Source organism: Mustela nigripes, chromosome 6 (genome assembly GCF_022355385.1).
Source record: "Mustela nigripes isolate SB6536 chromosome 6, MUSNIG.SB6536, whole genome shotgun sequence".
In the NCBI taxonomy this organism is placed as follows: domain Eukaryota; kingdom Metazoa; phylum Chordata; class Mammalia; order Carnivora; family Mustelidae; genus Mustela; species Mustela nigripes.
In genome coordinates this window covers 80,137,724-80,155,619 of record NC_081562.1, presented here as the reverse complement: position 1 = coordinate 80,155,619, position 17,896 = coordinate 80,137,724, and the positions used below count along the sequence as shown (strand labels likewise).

Below are 17,896 nucleotides of genomic sequence, written 5' to 3'. Positions count from 1 at the left end.
CTACCTCGCCATAGTGCTGGCAGTTACAAAAAGTGAACCCAGTTAGGATGACAAGATGGCAGGCATGCAGTCAGGACCCATGAAGGCACATCCTGGAGTAAATGGTGGACAGTATGTCATGTACGTCTTTCCAGAGTCAAGAAGAAAAGACTCTCCTGGCATCCCCAGTCCCATTCAGCTTAGGTTTACTCACAGACCGTTATAAGCAGAACAGCAGCATTCATGAAAATTGTACATTTTTTGTCCAAGTAGAACTTCTGTTAATCCATTTCTATCAGTCATGCTCAGACTTAAAAAAAGAAAAAAAAAAACCATACTTTTTTTCCTCCTAAATATTTTAACATTAACACTATTCTAATGGGCACCTGTTTTACACATGATACAGATTTGCAACAAATACCTACTAGAGTATTAGAGTTGAATGTGTGAATATTCAATACATTCAATATTAGAGTTGAATGTATTTACAAAATTTCTACTGGAAAAAAGAAAATAAAGACTTGATCAGGAAAACGTCAATCTTTTTTCATTTGACCAAACTTCCTGTTTCTTTTGAGTAGTGTAATTGAAAAGGAAAATTGGTCTATGTGTCTTTATAGAAGAAAGTTTCACAGATGCTACTTCTAAAGTCATGGCTAGTTTCCTTTCTATTTGTGTGAGGATATTTTTAAGGCAATGCTTTTTTGTTGCTTCCTTTTTATACTTTAAACCCAAAAATCAATTGAAAGAACAAGGTCAGTTTCTGTGCCTGAAGGCTGCTTTCATCTCCAAGACCATGAGATTCAGAATTATGAAGAAAATAGGAAACAGGTGGGAGCTAAATTTTAAAAAGATCCAGTTCACACAATTTTCCCATGTGGAATAAAGAAGCCTGAAATCAGTTCCTAGTTGTTTTTTTCTCCAAAATCCCTAACCTGAGAAACATACAAATGAACAAAGATAACCTGTCAAATTCCCTTCATATTTCAGTTGATTTTCTTGTAAATGGACAAAAGTTTCTTTATACAGAAGGCAATAAATGAGAAGGTGGGGGGGATCAAAAGAATGAAAAAAGCACTAATATGCAAAAATCCAAGTAAAACCTTCTTCCATAGTAAATGATTCTTCTCTGTCCGGGAAAAGATAGGAGAATGCAAATTTGATTGTTTTAAGGGAGAGGGTTCTGATTTTGTTTATTGTTATTCTTGTTTAATCTTTGAACACTCTTAAAATCCAACTGAAGTACGGCCCTCAACACTTCGATAGGCCTTTTGTAGATTCCCTGCAAGATTCATGGTTTTGAAGGTGTGAGTATCCATCAAATAAACTGAGTATTCAGTAAACACTGTGCTCCCCCCGCCTCCTCCCTCCATACCCTCCCTTCCTCTCTTCCTGCCCCGGTGCATCTGCTTTTCTTACAGCAAGGGGAAGTTGACTGTTGGCCTCTGCCTTGCCCAGAGGTGGAATGTGAATTCAGTGTCCTCCCAGAGAATGAGTGCTGCCGGCGCTGTGTCACTGACCCTTGCCAGGCTGACACCATTCGTAACGACATCACCAAAACTTGCCTGGATGAGATGAATGTGGTTCGCTTCACTGGGTCCTCTTGGATCAAACATGGCACCGAGTGTACTCTCTGCCAGTGCAAGGTAAAGCCTATTAAATCCAAGTAGGGAGACCTTGGCCAGCTGTACCCAGGGCTCATCGATATTAATGTGTTTATCCTGGCCAATGGAAAGCATTTTTTTTTTCATATTTATTGTTGAAACAGAGGTGGGAGGAGGGCCACTCAGCTTTATGAGTGCCAAGGTTAACTGCCCTGTGCATCCTCAAAGCAGATTCAGAGAGAAGGAAGTGCACAGTCAGAAACCAGAATCATCAGTTATTTATGTCACCAGAACAGAAAGAACCTAAAGTATCTAACTGTACACATCTTTTTTTAAAAAATCTACAATACAAACTTCATGTTTCTTTTTTCATGATGGAAGACAATATTATTTTATTGATTTTTATCTGGTCCTTTTATGAGGTCTGTAAATATATTACATTTTCCAAAGTGAAAATCAATATGGAAAAAAATGGGCATATTTCTTGGTTTGTTGTGGCCAGTTACATTGGGTTGAAAAATTTAAGATCTGTTGTTTATTTTATTCCTACAGTTGGAGAAAAATCATTATAAAGATTTTTCTTCTTATTTTCATAGGAAAATAGAGCATGTACCTTTTACTTCAATGAGAACAAAAATACAGATTAATGTAGGCAGTATATAGAGTTCATGATACTGGGAAAGTTGAAAGCATTCTATTTGATTATTGTTCCTACCAATGTTGATTCAGTGGTCACTGTATTTCATAGTCATAATTTTTGAATCAACACTAAAACTAACTAAATGATCTGAAGGCTTATTAACAACAGCATGGGAAAGCAAAGATTCAGATTTTTTTCCAACATAGCACAGCCAGATATCTCTTAACTACTGCTTTTTTTAAAAGTACACAATTCCATTAATTTTTTTTAGAACAATTTAATTCAGATTCACTTAGCATAGATTCTTACTAGAGTGGCTTGATATAACAGGACAAAAAAATATAAAATGCTTTAAGCTTTGAGACGCTATTATCTATTTCAAACCAAAATTCTCTTTCAATGTAATTTTTGTCAATCAAGCGAAGCTTTTTGAGTGAACATTTCATGCCTTTCCTGAAAGTGCATTAGCAAATTTGAAAGTTACTACTACTGCTAGTACTACTACTAAAAGTGACTTATCTCTATGCAGTATTGCTTTAATACACATTTGATATGAGTACACCTAGCAGTACATATCCAGAAACTTCAGCATTAATGACCAACAGGGAAATACTTTCTGACAATTAATTACCAAATAAAGTTAAGTCCCTTTACACTCTTTAAAAAAAAAAAAATTTATAAGTAATCTCTAGACCCGTAATTCAGCTTGAACTCACAACCCCGAGATCAAGAGTCACATGATCCACCAACTGAGTCAGCCAGGCGCCCCATATACACTCTTAATCCAACTAAGATTATTGTTCTGAGAAGCGACAGCGAAAATATAAAGCAGTGATAGGATGAAGAACACACAAATATGGCTCACACAGATATTTCCAATAAAAAAATCCGTTCAGTAATAGAAAAACATGAGAGTTTTCTGGGGTGAAGAGCATAAATACGTTTGTCATTTCCAGCCTTATAAACAAATAGGGTTTTTTTTGCCTCATGATAGGAATGAATATATTCCAGAAAGTATATTTTATTTTATTTTTTTTTAAAGATTTTATTTATTTATTTGACAGAGAGAGATCACAAGTAGGCAGAGAGGCAGGCAGAGAGAGAGAGAGGAGGAAGCAGGCTCCCTGCTGAGCAGAGAGCCCGATGCGGGACTCGATTCCGGGACCCCGAGATCATGACCTGAGCCGAAGGCAGTGGCCTATCCCACTGAGCCACCCAGGTGCCCCAGAAAGTGTATTTTAGAATTAAATTCATTTTTTGTCAGATAAATGCTGATTCTCAGAAGTTACTGTTTGATGCTATTTCCCTTTTTCCCTTCTTATTAAATATGAGTTATAAAAACATGTGCTATTCTACCAAATTTAACCCAATACACATTTTATTTTGTGTTATTTTAAAAATAAATGGATGCAACAGACTACAGATACTGCATTGGAGGTGAGCATTTTCCACAATTTGGCACTTTCAGATCACCATTTTTACTTTTTATATCATTTACTTTTTACCTGTCCTACTCTCCTATGAATTATTCATTCTAGTCAATAAATACATTGTGCTGGGTATTATGCTGGTACCAGGAGTATAATGATAAGCAAAACAGATAGAACTATTCCTGGAAATTATTACCTAATACCTTATTGTATTGAGCTAAGCTGTCCAGTATGGTAGTTAGTAGCCATATATGGCTATTTAAATTAATTAAAATTAAATAAAATTAAAACTTCAATTTCTCAGTCACCCTGGCCACATTTTAATTGCTCAGTAGCTACATGTGGTTATCATATTAGACAGAACATAAAAACATAAAAAGAACATTTCTTTTGCAGTGCCTGGGTGGCTTAGTAGGTTAAGCCTCTGCCTTGGGCTCAGGTCATAATCTCAGGGTCCTGGGATGGAGCGCCATATTGGGCTCCCTGCTTTGGGGGGAGTTTGCTTCTCCCCTCTCCCTCTACCTCTCTTTCTGTTCTCTCTTTCTCTATCAAATAAATAGATAAAATCTTAAACACACCCACCCAACCCCCCCCCATACACACACACCCCACAACAGTTCTCTTATCACACAATGTTTTGCTGGACAGCATTGGTCTAGAAGTGAAGAATGCAGTATCTAAAATCAGGCCACCTGGATTCAAACAAAGCCTGGTTGGCCATACTAGCAATGTGACCTCAAGGGATGGTCACAAATCTCTCTGTGGCTCAGTATGCTCCCCTAAAAAAAAATAAAATAAAAAAGAATAAAAATAGTAACTACCTAGGAATACTTTTAGAACCTACATGAGAGGATTGCTATAAGAATAAAGTGAGAAGATCCATAAAAAAGTTTCTTACACATTTCATGCACATTCAGAGTAAACACTCAATAATGACTATTCTTATTATTGATAACAGAGTAAGTAGATATTAATCAAGTCATAAATAGATAAAGACAACATTCTAGACTGTGATGGATGCTCTGAAGGAAAGGAGCACTATGCTAAAAGACCATACAACATGGGCACCAGTTATCTCCTGAGCAAGTGGCTTGAAGATAAGATCTGAGGAATTGGGAATTAGTGGGGTGTTGGGGCGGGGGGGTGTTAAAGATGTCTTTTTAAGGATGCCTTCAGATTTAATTTGCTTAGGTTAAAAAAAAATCCTCCATTAATAGGTTAAATTCTTTTTTTTTTTTTTTTAAGATTTTATTTATTTATTTGGCAGAGAGCCTGATGCAGGGCTTGACCCCAGGACCCTGAGATCATGACCTGAGCCAAAGGCAGAGGCTTTAAACCACTGAGCCACCCAGGGGCCCAAGAAGTTAAACTCTTGAGTCAAAAATGAATTACTAAATTTAAGAGAAACCGTGAATCCTTTGACGGGTCAGAGTGCTTTTAGGCAGTTGTTCTTTGAGCTCCAAACAGTAACTAGGGATGTGCCCAGTTGAGAAATGACTATGAAGGGAGGCGGGATTAGAGGGTAATTTCCTTTAATAAGTAATTACCAAACAGACCATTTGGAAATTGGAAACCAGGGGGCTACTTCTAATTCCTGGGGAGACTCTAGATGTAATACTGAGATAATTGAGGTATAAAGAAAATTAGAGTTTTAATGACGAAGCTCCTAACTTCCTGAACTTTACCTTCATTTACCAGAAACAGCAGACTTAAAGTTTTGAAAGCCAACCTCTGTACTAATATTAGAATAGATAACTAGATCTATGTATGGAAACAAATGCCCCACGAATGAAGACATTAAAACGAAGACTTTCGTGTATGATTGGGAGAGATTTTCTTACCAATAAAGGAAGAAAGGATTATTCTATATAAGGATGGCTGGACAGCAGTTTGAAGGAAGTAATTTTATATGCTGTCATACATCAAAATCAATTCTGCATGGAAGAAATGTTAGATATTAAGAATAAAAAAAAGATATAATCAAATGTTAATTAACATTCTGGAAGGAAGATGTCTTTTCTAACTTAAAAGTGATAAAGAATACCTCAGAAAATTTAGAGTTTCTATAGATAAAATTTGTAAAACAAGAAGTCACAATTAGAGACTGGAAAAATATTCTTCCAGAAGATATGATTTCTTTGTTAAATTAAAAACGTATAGAAGTTAACAAAAAAATCATGATTTCTCCCAAAAAGAAATCAGCAAAGAATAAATAAACAATTCACTAAAACAATGCCGCTATTAAAAAAAGAAATTATTCAGCCTTTCAACAATTAAAACTCTAAGGTAAACTAACATAATGAATTATTATTTTCACATACTTTAATTAAAAAAAAAAAAACAACTCACAATAATTTTCCAATGCTGACAGAGATGTACTGGAACTGTAACTTTTATGAATCGTTAGTGACCTTGAAAAACACATGTCAGCATGCCACAATACACCTCTTTGCCTACTACCCATACCAGCTCAAACATCTTTTGTCCTGTTAATCCTAGGTCTGAGAATATAACCTAAAGAAATACTCTAAAATATGGAAGGGGAAGGTGCTATATGCATGACAATATTCACCTCAATATTATTTGTCATATAAAATCAAGGAAGATAGGTGCTTGGGTGGCTCAGTGGGTTAAAGCCTCTGCCTTCGCCTTAGGTCATGATCCCAAAGTCCTGGAATCGAGTCCTGCATTGGGCTCTCTGCTCAGCAGGGAGCCTGCTTCCCCTTCTCTCTCTGCCTGCCTCTCTGCCTACTTGTGATCTCTGTCTGTCAAATAATTAAATAAAATTTAAAAAAAAAAATCAAGGAAGAAACCAAGGTACCCAAAAATAGAAAAAAGTTCAAAAAGTTCTGGTAACTCTTTATGTTGCAATATATCATATTATACTATAATTATGTAACATATATAATTATATATTATTCATCCATTGAAAAAAAATGGCTTAAAATAAAACCCAAGCTAAAAATACAATATGTAGGGGCACCTGGGTGGCTCAGTGGGTTAAAGCCTCTGCCTTCAATTCAGGTCATGATCTCAGGGTCCTGGGATCAAGCCCTGCATCAGGCTCTCTGCTCAGCAGGGAGCCTGCTTCCTCCTCTTTCTCTCTGCTTGCCTCTCTGCCTACTTGTGATCTCTGTCAAATAAATAAATAAAATATTTTTAAAAATACAATATGTAATTACATATACTTTAATTGGAAAAAAGTTGACAATAAAACAGTATGAAAAAAAATTCTATAAAGACATACTAAGGGCGCCTGGGTGGCTCAGTGGGTTAAGCCACTTTCTTTGGCTCAGGTCATGATCTCAGGGTCCTGGGATCGAGTCCCGCATCGGGCTCTCTGCTCAGCAGGGAGCCTGCTTCCTCCTCTCTCTCTCTCTGCCTGCCTCTGCCTACTTGTGATGTCTCTCTGTCAAATAAATAAATAAAAAATCTTTAAAGACATACTAAAATACTGATGGTAGTGGGATGTGTAAACATATATTAATTATATATACACCTACTTATAATCTATATAATTTGTAAGCAGATTAATATATTAATTATACAATAAATGATTAATAAATGAATAAAAGCTAAATTTACATAAATAACATTAATAACATAAATAACTTTAATATATATTATACTTGTATTATATATAAATATATTAACTGAAAATTAAAAGCCAGCTGTCTTCTAATCTTGATTTGAGTTTAGCACAAAAATAGTGACAATGACTTTTTTTTAATTTTAAAATATAGAATAAATATAGCCAGAAATAACAGGATGTTAAGGAAACTTACTTTGTACTATGTAAAAGTAACTAATTTTTATAATTTATTATAATAGTAGATTGTTACTATTCCTAGTAATCAGACTAAGTTTCAGTGGAACTCCTTTTATTTTAGTTTTTATCAAGGTTATATCAAATATAGTGAAATTAATAGTTATTTCATATATATATACATTTATATAAATGTATATATATATAAAATTTGATGGGTCTTATAAATCAAAATATAGACTATTTCCAACACCCAAATGAGTATCTTTTTGTTCCCCCTTCCAGGCAATACCAACTTACCATAGTAAACTTCAATTTGATTTCATTGTAGTAGACTTATTTTGCCTTTTTAAAATTTCATATAAATGGAATCACCAGGACATACTCTTTCATGTCTTCTGGTAAATTAACCATTTTATCATTATGTAATGCTCTCCTTTTGTCTAGCAAGGCTTCTAGACTTGAAGTCAGGTTTTTCCAGATACTCATTTTGTTTTGATCCATCTACTTTCAAACCATCTATGGTTTTATATTTAAACTGCATGTTTTGTAGATCATGTATATACTTCATTCTTATTTTGTTATCCAGTATGACAATCTGTCTTTTAATTGAAGTGTTTAGTCTGTTTATATTTAATGTAATTTTTTGGCATTGGTAGATATAGGGCTACCATTTTGCCATTTGTTTTGTTTTTGTCCTATTTTTTCATATTCCTATTCTTCCATTTCTTCCTCCTTTTTATTTATTAACTTCCTGTATTATTTAAATTTAATTTTCTTCTGGATTTTTTAACTATAACCTTTTGTATTATTATTTTAGTTGCTGACCTAGAGATTACAATATATAGCATTAATTTATTATAGTATAATAAGATTTAATATTAAACTACTTCACATAAATAATAAGAACTTAAGCATAATAGAATTCCATCCCCCTTAGTTTTTGAGCTATAATAGTCATATATTTTATAACTATGTAAGCCATACACCCTAAAATTCCTTGTTATTATTTTTTGCTTTAATGAGCCAAATATCTCTTAAGGAAGTTAAAGGAAGAAGAAATGCTATATTTCAAATTTATCCATATAGTCACCATTTCTAATATTCATTTCTTTTCACATATTTGAGACTCCATCTGGTGTCACTTCCCTTCAGCTTTAACTTCCTTAGCACTTTCCATATTATAGATCCATTGGTTAACAGATATCTCAACTTCCATTTATCTGAAATTACCTTTATTTTTAAAGGATACCTTTATTAAATATAGCATTCTGGACTCACAGATTTGTTCCCAGGACTTTAAGGATGATTCTCTGTTGTTTTAATGCCTCCATTTCTGATGAGGATTCAGCTATTTGTATTTTTGTTCCTAAGCAGAAAATGTGTATTTTCCCCCCTCTATTTCCTTTTACAATTCTCTTATTTTTTATTTTTAGAAGTTTGGCTGTGATACACTTATATGTGATATTTTGTATGACTTTATTCTTAGGTATTTGCTGGGCTTATTTTTAAGTATGTAAGCTGGGGCGGGGGGGTGTTGGTTTTGTTTTGTTACCCAAGAAATTTGAGAAAATTTTGACCATGGTTTCTTCAAATATTTTCTCTGGAATTTTCTCCCACCTCTTCTTCTGGGACTATGATTACTCATATGTTATATGTCTTAATACTATCCTGAAGGTCACTGAAGCTTAATTTTTATATCAGTCTTTTTTCTTGCTGTTTTGGATTTGATAATTTCTATTTTTTGTTATAAGTTTGCTGACTGTTCCTTCTGCCATGTCTAATCTGCTGTTAAACCAATCCAATGAATTTTTCATTTCAAATACTGCAAATTTTCATTCCAAAATTTCCACTTAATTCTATTTATAGTTTTATTTCCTGAGATCTACCTTTTTTCTTTTTTTTTTAAACTTCAAACATATTTAAAATGGATACTTTCCAGTTCTTGTCTGCTAATTATTCCATCTGAATTATCTTTGAGTCATTTCTATTCACTACTTTTTCTCTTGACTAGGAGTCACATTTTCTTGCTTTTTTTGTGATATCTAATACTTTTTTATGGTTTATCAGATACTATGGATGATATATGACATAGATCCTATGTTCTGTTAGCTTCTTCTGAAGACTATGTTTGTTGTAGCAGGTTGCAAATTACTGGCCTATCACCTTGCACTTAAGAAAGCTTCCCTTTACTCTGGTTAAGTAGGTCTGTTCCAGATTTACCCCTGTTTCTAGGGTGAGTCTCTTAATCTTGAGACATTGTTTTACTCCTAATCATGACCCTTTTGAGCTTTCACTGAAAAGCCTGAATTTTATTTTTTTATCAATCCTTCCTAACTTGGAAGGACACAGATTTTAAACACTGCTACCCACAGTAAGCAGCATTTGAAATCTCTGCCTTAATCTTTCAACCTTCAATCTATAACTCATTATCTCTTTAGTCTCCTCTAATTCAAAGACCAGCCAAGGGTTTGAGAGGACTTTATATGCTGATGCACTCCCTCCTTTCTAGATATTTCCCTCTGAATTTATAACCACCCTGGCAGCTCTAAAAGTTGTCCTCTGCTGTCTGAGTCCTATCAGACTGTGTCTTTCTGCCTGAGTTATAGTTAGCCTAAGCTGCACTGACTACAGAGTGCCCTAAGGGGAAATGGCGAGTAAAAATAAATCTCACACAACACATTTCCCTTTTACAAATTGAAACCTTTCCAGCGTCTGACTGCTTTTGGTCTATCTATTGCTTTCAAATAGTTATTTTTTTTTTTTCTATTTTGTCCAGACCCTTTATAGTTATCTGTGGGAAGGTTAGTTTTATGTAAGCAACCATGCCATTACTAAAATGATCTCCAGTAGGATATTTTTGTTCTTGTATGAACTGTGTTTCCCTAATTGAGGAGTTTCCAATGCTATATGATTTATACAGCATCTATCTTATTGTTACAGAAAATATGGATATGGAATAAGAAAAACATACCTGGAAGATTTGGGAAAATACACAGTCCCTTTCTAAAACATACTCATGGGAACCATAGTAATGATTTTTCCACCTATAGGAATCTAATGCTGGCTTCACATACTAACTGGTAGAAAGCTCCAGAAATTCCCTCACTTTCTCCTTGAGGAACTGATTCTCTCAGGAACTGGTACATCCCTTATATCAGCGTGTCCCTGGACTAGGAAAGATGATGTAATGGTCATGGTTAGAAAACCTGTCTTTGAGTGTGATGACAAAGCTTTAATATGCCACAAGAGATCCAGGAGATGTTGAGACTTTCTCTTGCTGTCATAATAAGAACTCTGCTTCATAAAAATTAAGAACAGAAGAGTATTGGCTTAAATTGATTATATTCTTCTTGGAATTGGACTAGTTTTCTCCTCATTTGGTATACTTCAAAGAAGATTAAAGTATTAAAATCTTTTTGTGTTATAAAACAGACACTTTTAATTTTGTCATAAAGTATAATACGCTACTTTATCTCTACACTGTCTTCTTTACCAACTCAAAATTCTCACCCAGACCTTTTTTCAGCTTCTTAAATAAATGAAACGATTTTCACTTCAAAGCCTTTACTCATTCTGTTCACCTTGCTTTTGGCTGACCCTCTCACATTGCCTTGTGGTGTTGGTTTAAATATCACATCTACAGAAAAGTCTACCCTGACCACCAATCTAAATAGCCAGTTTATATTATTATTTAAAGATTTTATTTATTTATTTTTATGACAGAGAGAGGGAGAGCAGGAGCAGGGGGAGGGACCAAGGGAGAAGCAGACTCCCCACTGAGCAGGGAGCCCATTATGGGAATCAATCCCAGGATCCTGGGATCATGACCTGAGAGGAAGACAGATGCTTAACTGACTGAGCCACCCAGGTGCCCCAGCCAGTCCTGACGCCACCTAGTTTATTTCTCTTCTAGCAGCTTTCACAATTTTTGACATGTTCTCTTGGTGTTTATTAGCTTTCTGCCTCCCACCCCAAATTAACCCCTGCCCTCTGAGGGTAGTGACCATGTCTGCTTATTCATCAATATACCTAGGGCTCAATAAACTCAATACATATTTTGTGGATGAATAATTGAGAGAACAAGTGTGATCTAAGAAGTTGCCGTGTGGTAAATAAAGCTAGTCTATGATTTGCCACAAATAACTGGACATAATTGGTCCTGCAGAAGTCGAGACATGAGAATTAACTGGGCTGTTGAACTTGCAGGGGTGCCTAAATAACAAGGCCTGGTCAGATTTACGTGCACCAATCAGTAAGTGTGAGTATTCACTAATGGCTGAACAGCTTATACCATCCTTTTCTTTCCCCTTTTTTCTTCTCTAGAATGGCCACATCTGTTGCTCAGTGGACCCACAGTGCCTTCAGGAACTGTGAAGTTAACTGTCTCACGGGAGATTTCTGTTTAAAGAATGTTCTTTCATTAAAAAGACCAAAAAAAAAAAGTTAAAACTTAAAGTGGATGATTTGTGGGCAGCTAAGTGCAGCTTTGTTAATAGCTGAGTGAACATTCAATTATGAAATTTGTGAAGCTTGAGAAAATCACTAAAGGAAAATTCTTGGGGCAAAACGAGACCAGAATTCTGCTTCTACTGTGTCTGACATCACTGTGGTAGAAGAATGGGTGTAGAATACACACCATGACATCATGACCCCTGGATATAAAGCCTGAGCCCATCAGAGCTTTGAAAGCCTCTAGCTTCACTGGTGCAGAAAATTTCTCTCTAGATCAGAATCTTCACGAATCAGTTAGGTTCCTCACTGCTGAAAATAAAATGCAAGGCAGTGAATGAATTATATTTTCAGAAGCAAAGCAAAGAAGCTATAACCTGTTATGTACAGTATACACTCTGAAAAGAAATCTGAAACAAGTTATTGTAATGATAAAATAATGCACAGGCATGGTTACTTAATATTTTCTAACAGGAAAAGTCATCCCTATTTCCTTGTTTTACTGCACTTAATATTATTTGGTTGGATTTGTTCAGTATAAGCTCGTTCTTGTGCAAAATTAAATAAATATTTCTCTTACCTTATAACGTGTCCAAGTGTCTTGTTTAATGTGTTCCTTTCCCCACAGATGCCTCAACATACAAACTGTTTCCTAGTTCTGCTGATGAAAAACTCCTACCATGCTATTTCCAAATTGAAATGTGATTTTCACTAAATTATAGGTCTAAGTGGGAAGTGTGATGGATACCTTCATTCTGCCTCTTGAGACCCTCTCAATCACATTTTCTACCCTGTCTGTATCCTGGGAGCTGATCTATATGGACCATATTAATGGGTTCCCTTGTCCTTTGGATTCTATCTTGGTTTTACCAGTGGGAGCTGCTTGCAAGATATCAGAAAGAGTTAAATTTTGGAGGGTTTTTTGTTTTGTTTTTGTTTTGCTGCTGGCTCCCATTCTGCCAGAGCACTGCCATGATTAGTGGTGTCACCTCACTAAGCGCTCCATCTCCTGACCCATGGCCCCGTCTGATTTCTCCAGGTTCTGATAATTTCTTCTATTTGCTTCTTCCAGTTTAGGGACAGTCACAACTATGGCTCTTTTCTCCTCAGGAGGTACCTGCCCTGCCCCATTTCTTGTTAATTTCCCTATTTCCTATCACATCTCTATAAATGGTCCCTTTGTTAAACTCTCTTTAATTAGCCAGCTTGTGTGTGCCATCTGTTTCCTGCCAGGACTCTGACTGATACCCACAAGGAAGGGAGTATATGAGGGTTGGGAATGTCTTCAAGAATTGGTCCTTCACATTTTGATATAAAAAATTAAAGAATCCCAATGTTAGGAGGGATTATGACATTACCTGTTAAATTTGTTGATATACTAGAATCTCAAGAGGAAAAAAAAGTAAAAGATTGAAGCCCCAATAAAGGACATGAAATCCATTATTGCCCTATCTATATGTTTTGCATTAGGGCAAAAAGCAAATACAAAAATTATCAAATTAAATTTTAGCTGCCTAGAGACTTTTAGTTTAAAGAGGAAAATGGAAATGGACAGTATATGACCAAACTATAGAAATGTTAAAGTGGCTTTTCACTATCCCTGCACCATTGCTATGGAAACAATCTTACACTCGCTGAGCTAAAGGATAATTTATAAATGTCTTAATGCTTTGGCATGTGTAATATTTATTGAATGTGTGAATTCAAGTATCTCTCCATATTCCCTGGATTTATCATAAATTATTTTTTCTGCAGCCTTTTTATATCTAAAATTTCAACAGAGCACAAGGGTTTTTTTTTCTATTATTGAATATGGTAAATAATAATTTAGTCTCCAAGAAGATATTAATTTGAAGTTATTTCCATGTGATTTTTTTTTGTTATATGTATTTTGGATTTCATACTAAATCTTCCTGGAAAAATGTATTTTATTTGCATTAATGAGGAGAGTAAGGAAAGTGTGTGCATGCAGGTATGTGTGTAATGTATATACACAGAACATCTCCATCCATATACTCATATATATGCATCACAGAACATCTCCATCCATATACTCATATATATGCATCATTTAGATATTTTATGACTTTTGGAAGAAGAAGCAAGGCTGGAATTGTATATTCCCAATTTGTTATAAACCTTTGTAGGGCTCTGAGGAGTTGGGTGGTTTGAAGACCCCTGGTTTCTATAGACTGCTAAATGAAAGAAAACTCTTATAACACTGAAAAGAAGGAAAAATAAGATTATGTTCTTCCAAGGACTATTAAAGCAATGAATGTGTTCAGATTGAATTTTTTCCCTTCAAGGTTTATACCATAAAATGTAGATCCCAGGAGAATTACTATTTACCTCAACAAGCAGTAATCAATTGCTTCTTAAGAACTTTGTTCCTTGAAAAAGAGGTGGTTAATGCCCTACTTCTTACTCTGGAAATAATTGGCAAAATGCCGTCGTTGAATTATGCCGATAGTATAAGAAAGTGAGAACTTTCCATGAATTTAGAAGAAGCATGAATTTACTTTGGGGGTACTTGGCTCTTTTAAGAGCAGCTCTTGGTGACAATTTTTGTTTTTACATTTCCCTTATATTCCCTTTTCTGAGAAGAAAAGCACAAGAATATTTAAATGCAATCCTTTGGGAAGTAACGTATGGCAATCCTTATTATTTATCTCCTTTTTCAGAAGATTGCCATTTTGCTTTTTCCCTTTGCCTTATATGCTGGTAAAGAGAGCCACAGGTTTGTTCGATTATACTGCAATATCATGGAACTCTTTCATCCTCCCACTAACTTGGTTATCTATAGCCAAAGTTGAAATACCTTATAATTGCCTTTAAAAAAATGAATGGTATATCAAAGCTCTCTAAAACAGCAATCAATACTCCGACTATCAGAGTAGCAGAAGTTATTCAGTTGCACAAAGCTGAGGTTACAGGTACTGAATAGAATAATATCAGCTGCGGTTCACTAAGCGTTACCACATCTATCAAAGCTCCATGTTGCTGACTAGTTTGGAGTTCCTCTGCAGGTTAGCGGATCCCACAGACCTGTGTGGGGCTGTAGTACTGTTGACCTAGCACTTAAGCATTGATGAGACCAACTTTTTTTTTAGAACAAGATGTTTTGTCTTTATATTTTAAAATGTAGAGTGTTAGTGGTCCAATAGTAAATTGATCTCAGAGAGATTCTTGCCAAAAGGATACCTGAAGGCAATAAGTGAATGCTCATGCTCTATATACACTTTATTCTCGGAGGTGCCTGGACACTCACCCTCGGCAGTCCCTTTGTTGCTCTGAAGTTGGCTCATTGTGTTCATACTGACCTTTCATTATTGATGCACTGTTTTCTGCCCTAGAGTTCAATATCTTCCATAAAGGAATTGTCACCTCTTTGCAGAGTAATTGCCCTTACTTAATAGACCTGCAGGTAGAAAGGTAGAGCGCCTTAAGCTATAGTGATTCTGGATCTGTGATGAAATAAAGTGACAAAGAATAGAACCATTGGAGGAGTTTTTTTTTTTTTTTTAAAGATTTTATTTATTTATTTGACAGAGAGAGATCACAAGTAGGCAGAGAGGCAGGCAGAGAGAGGAGGCAGAGAGAGGAGGAAGCAGGCTCCCTGCCGAGCAGAGAGCCCGATGCGGGACTCGATCCCAGGACCCTGAGATCATGACCTGAGCCGAAGGCAGCGGCTTAACCCACTGAGCCACCCAGGCGCCCCATTGGAGGAGTTTTGAGTAAAATCATCTGAGTTGCAATTTCCTATGTATACCTTGTAGTTGCCAGGAGGCTGGGACTACTTCCTTCAAACCTTTGGTCTTTGTTTTGTGATTAAATCAAATCTTTTGTAGGGATTGGTTACACAGCAGATTCTGAAATTCTTTATTTTGAATGAAAAATGGCATAAATATGTTATCGTCACCACCAAAATACTATTTAGAACATGTTCTCCCAATTATCTCTAGTGCTAGGTGCTTTAAAAACAAACAACAACAACAACAACAACAACAAAAAAACCCTACTTTGGATTAAGTGTGACTATATGCAGAAGTTGAAATGATACCCAGTTTATTTTTGAATAATTTTTTTCTCTTTTACATACACACAACTGTAAGTAGGAAAAAAAAAAACAGAAAATGTAATTTTCCAAAAAATATATAAAGAATCCAGGAATAAGTCTACCGAAAGAGATGCATGGCCTTATGGAGAAGATAAAAACCACACTGAACAAATAATTGTAGATGGCCCACCATATATCAGACACTATTCTAGGCATTGTGTGGAGAGTCTGAGCACTAAAGAGCAGGAGCACACAGAGCAGCATCACAGTAGATAAAGTATGTACAGAACACAAGCATTCACGGGCATATTGCCTTCTTATGGAATTCACATTCTAATGGTGAGGGGAGAACATTAACAAATACATAGATGCTATGTCAGGTGGGGATAAGTGCTATGAAGAAAAATTAAGCTGGGTTGGAGTCATGAAGTGGATACGGGTGATAGTTAAGATATGGTGTGCAGAAGTCCTCTCTGTGTAAAGTGACATTGGAGCAAATACTTGGAGTAAGGGGATGAGCCATCTGTGTTCCTGAAGGGAGAGAATTACAGACAGGGAGAACTGTGTGGACTCATCTAAGATGGTGCATGCTTATATATGTCTCGAGAGGAGCAACCGAGCTGATTCAGAAGATGAGGTCAGAGTGACTGGTGACTAGATCACATAGATCCACCTGGGCCAAGGTTGGAGATTTGTATTTTATTCTTAAGGAGATGGGAGTTATTAAGAGAATTTTGAGCATAGCTGTGAAATAATTGGGCTGACAGTTAAAAGGATCACTTTTGCTCCTGTGTGGAGAATAGATAGGGGAGTTGCAGGAAGGGTGAGATGTGCTAAGTGTGGAAGCAGGAGGTGTGTTCATAGTGAAGAATTTCAGACAAGATGGTAATGATTTGGACTAGGATGGTAACGACAAGGGTGAGAAGTGAGAACCAATGGAATTTAAAATTAAAGAAGATCCAACTAAATGAAAAAATGGATAGGAAACTTAAATATCTTTAAATGGACAATTCTCCCCAACAGTTCTAATGAGAAAAAAATATATAAAAAATAAAAACAACAAACAAACCAGCTCTTTTTAGTTGACCCTAAGCTGTCACAGAAAAATGAGTGGCCAAGAAAATGGCTTTGAAATGTAACATACATTTATTTATTTATTTATTTATTTATTTATTTCTGAGAGAGGGAGCATGTGCACAAGTTGGGGAGGGGAGGGGCAGGGAAAAAAGGGAGAGAGAAAATCTCAAGCAGACTCCCTGCTGAGGAGCACAAAAACTTATGTGGGGCTCAATCCCAGGTCCCCGAGATCATGACCTGAGCTGAAATCAACAGTTTGACGTTCAACAGACTAAGACACCCAAGTGCCTTAAATGGCCAAGAATATTTTAAGGGTAGGAGAGACTTGTTCTACAATATGTCAAGAGAGTATAAATCTCTAGAAATTAAGAGTATTACTATAAAAATAAATAAGATAGGTGAAGGATGTATATAATAGCATCAAGACCTCAGAAAACACCCCAAACTCATATGGATACTTGATGTATGACAGAGGTTACACTGCAGATGTAAGCCTGTGGAAATTGGCAACAGAAGAACAAAAACATATCCTTATTGCATACAAATTAACTCCATGGTGATTAAAGACCTAATATAGAAAGCAACACAAATGAAATTTTAGGCAAATGCCTTTGACCTCAGAATATTTTAAAATAGACTCAAAAGACATCTATCATAAATTTATAGTTAAATTATGTTACTTGAAATCAATGAAAAGATAGGCCATATACTGGAAAAAATATTGGCATTATATATAATCACAAAGGACTGGTAACCAGAGCACACACACACACACTCCTAAAAAGAAGAAAAGTACAAAGTATCCAAGGAAAATGAACAGAAGACACACATAGGTATTTCACAAGAAAGGAAACCCCCAAATTACTAATAAATAGGAAAATCTCCTTGGGT

The 17,896-nt window shown here is 35.6% G+C and overlaps 1 protein-coding gene across 5 annotated transcripts in view; it reads left to right on the top strand.

The window, feature by feature from the left end:
- The window catches only part of NELL2 (neural EGFL like 2), a 400,918-nt gene extending 388,466 nt beyond the window's left edge, over window positions 1-12,452 (top strand). For all 5 annotated transcript variants that reach the window (XM_059402952.1, XM_059402949.1, XM_059402951.1 and 2 more), the window contains exons 20-21: window positions 1,401-1,625; window positions 11,746-12,452. In XM_059402952.1, coding sequence (XP_059258935.1) covers window positions 1,401-1,625; window positions 11,746-11,796 — 276 coding nt within the window. In that variant the 3' untranslated portion in view covers window positions 11,797-12,452. The remainder of the gene's footprint in view (window positions 1-1,400; window positions 1,626-11,745) is intronic.
- Window positions 12,453-17,896: the final 5,444 nt, after the last annotated feature.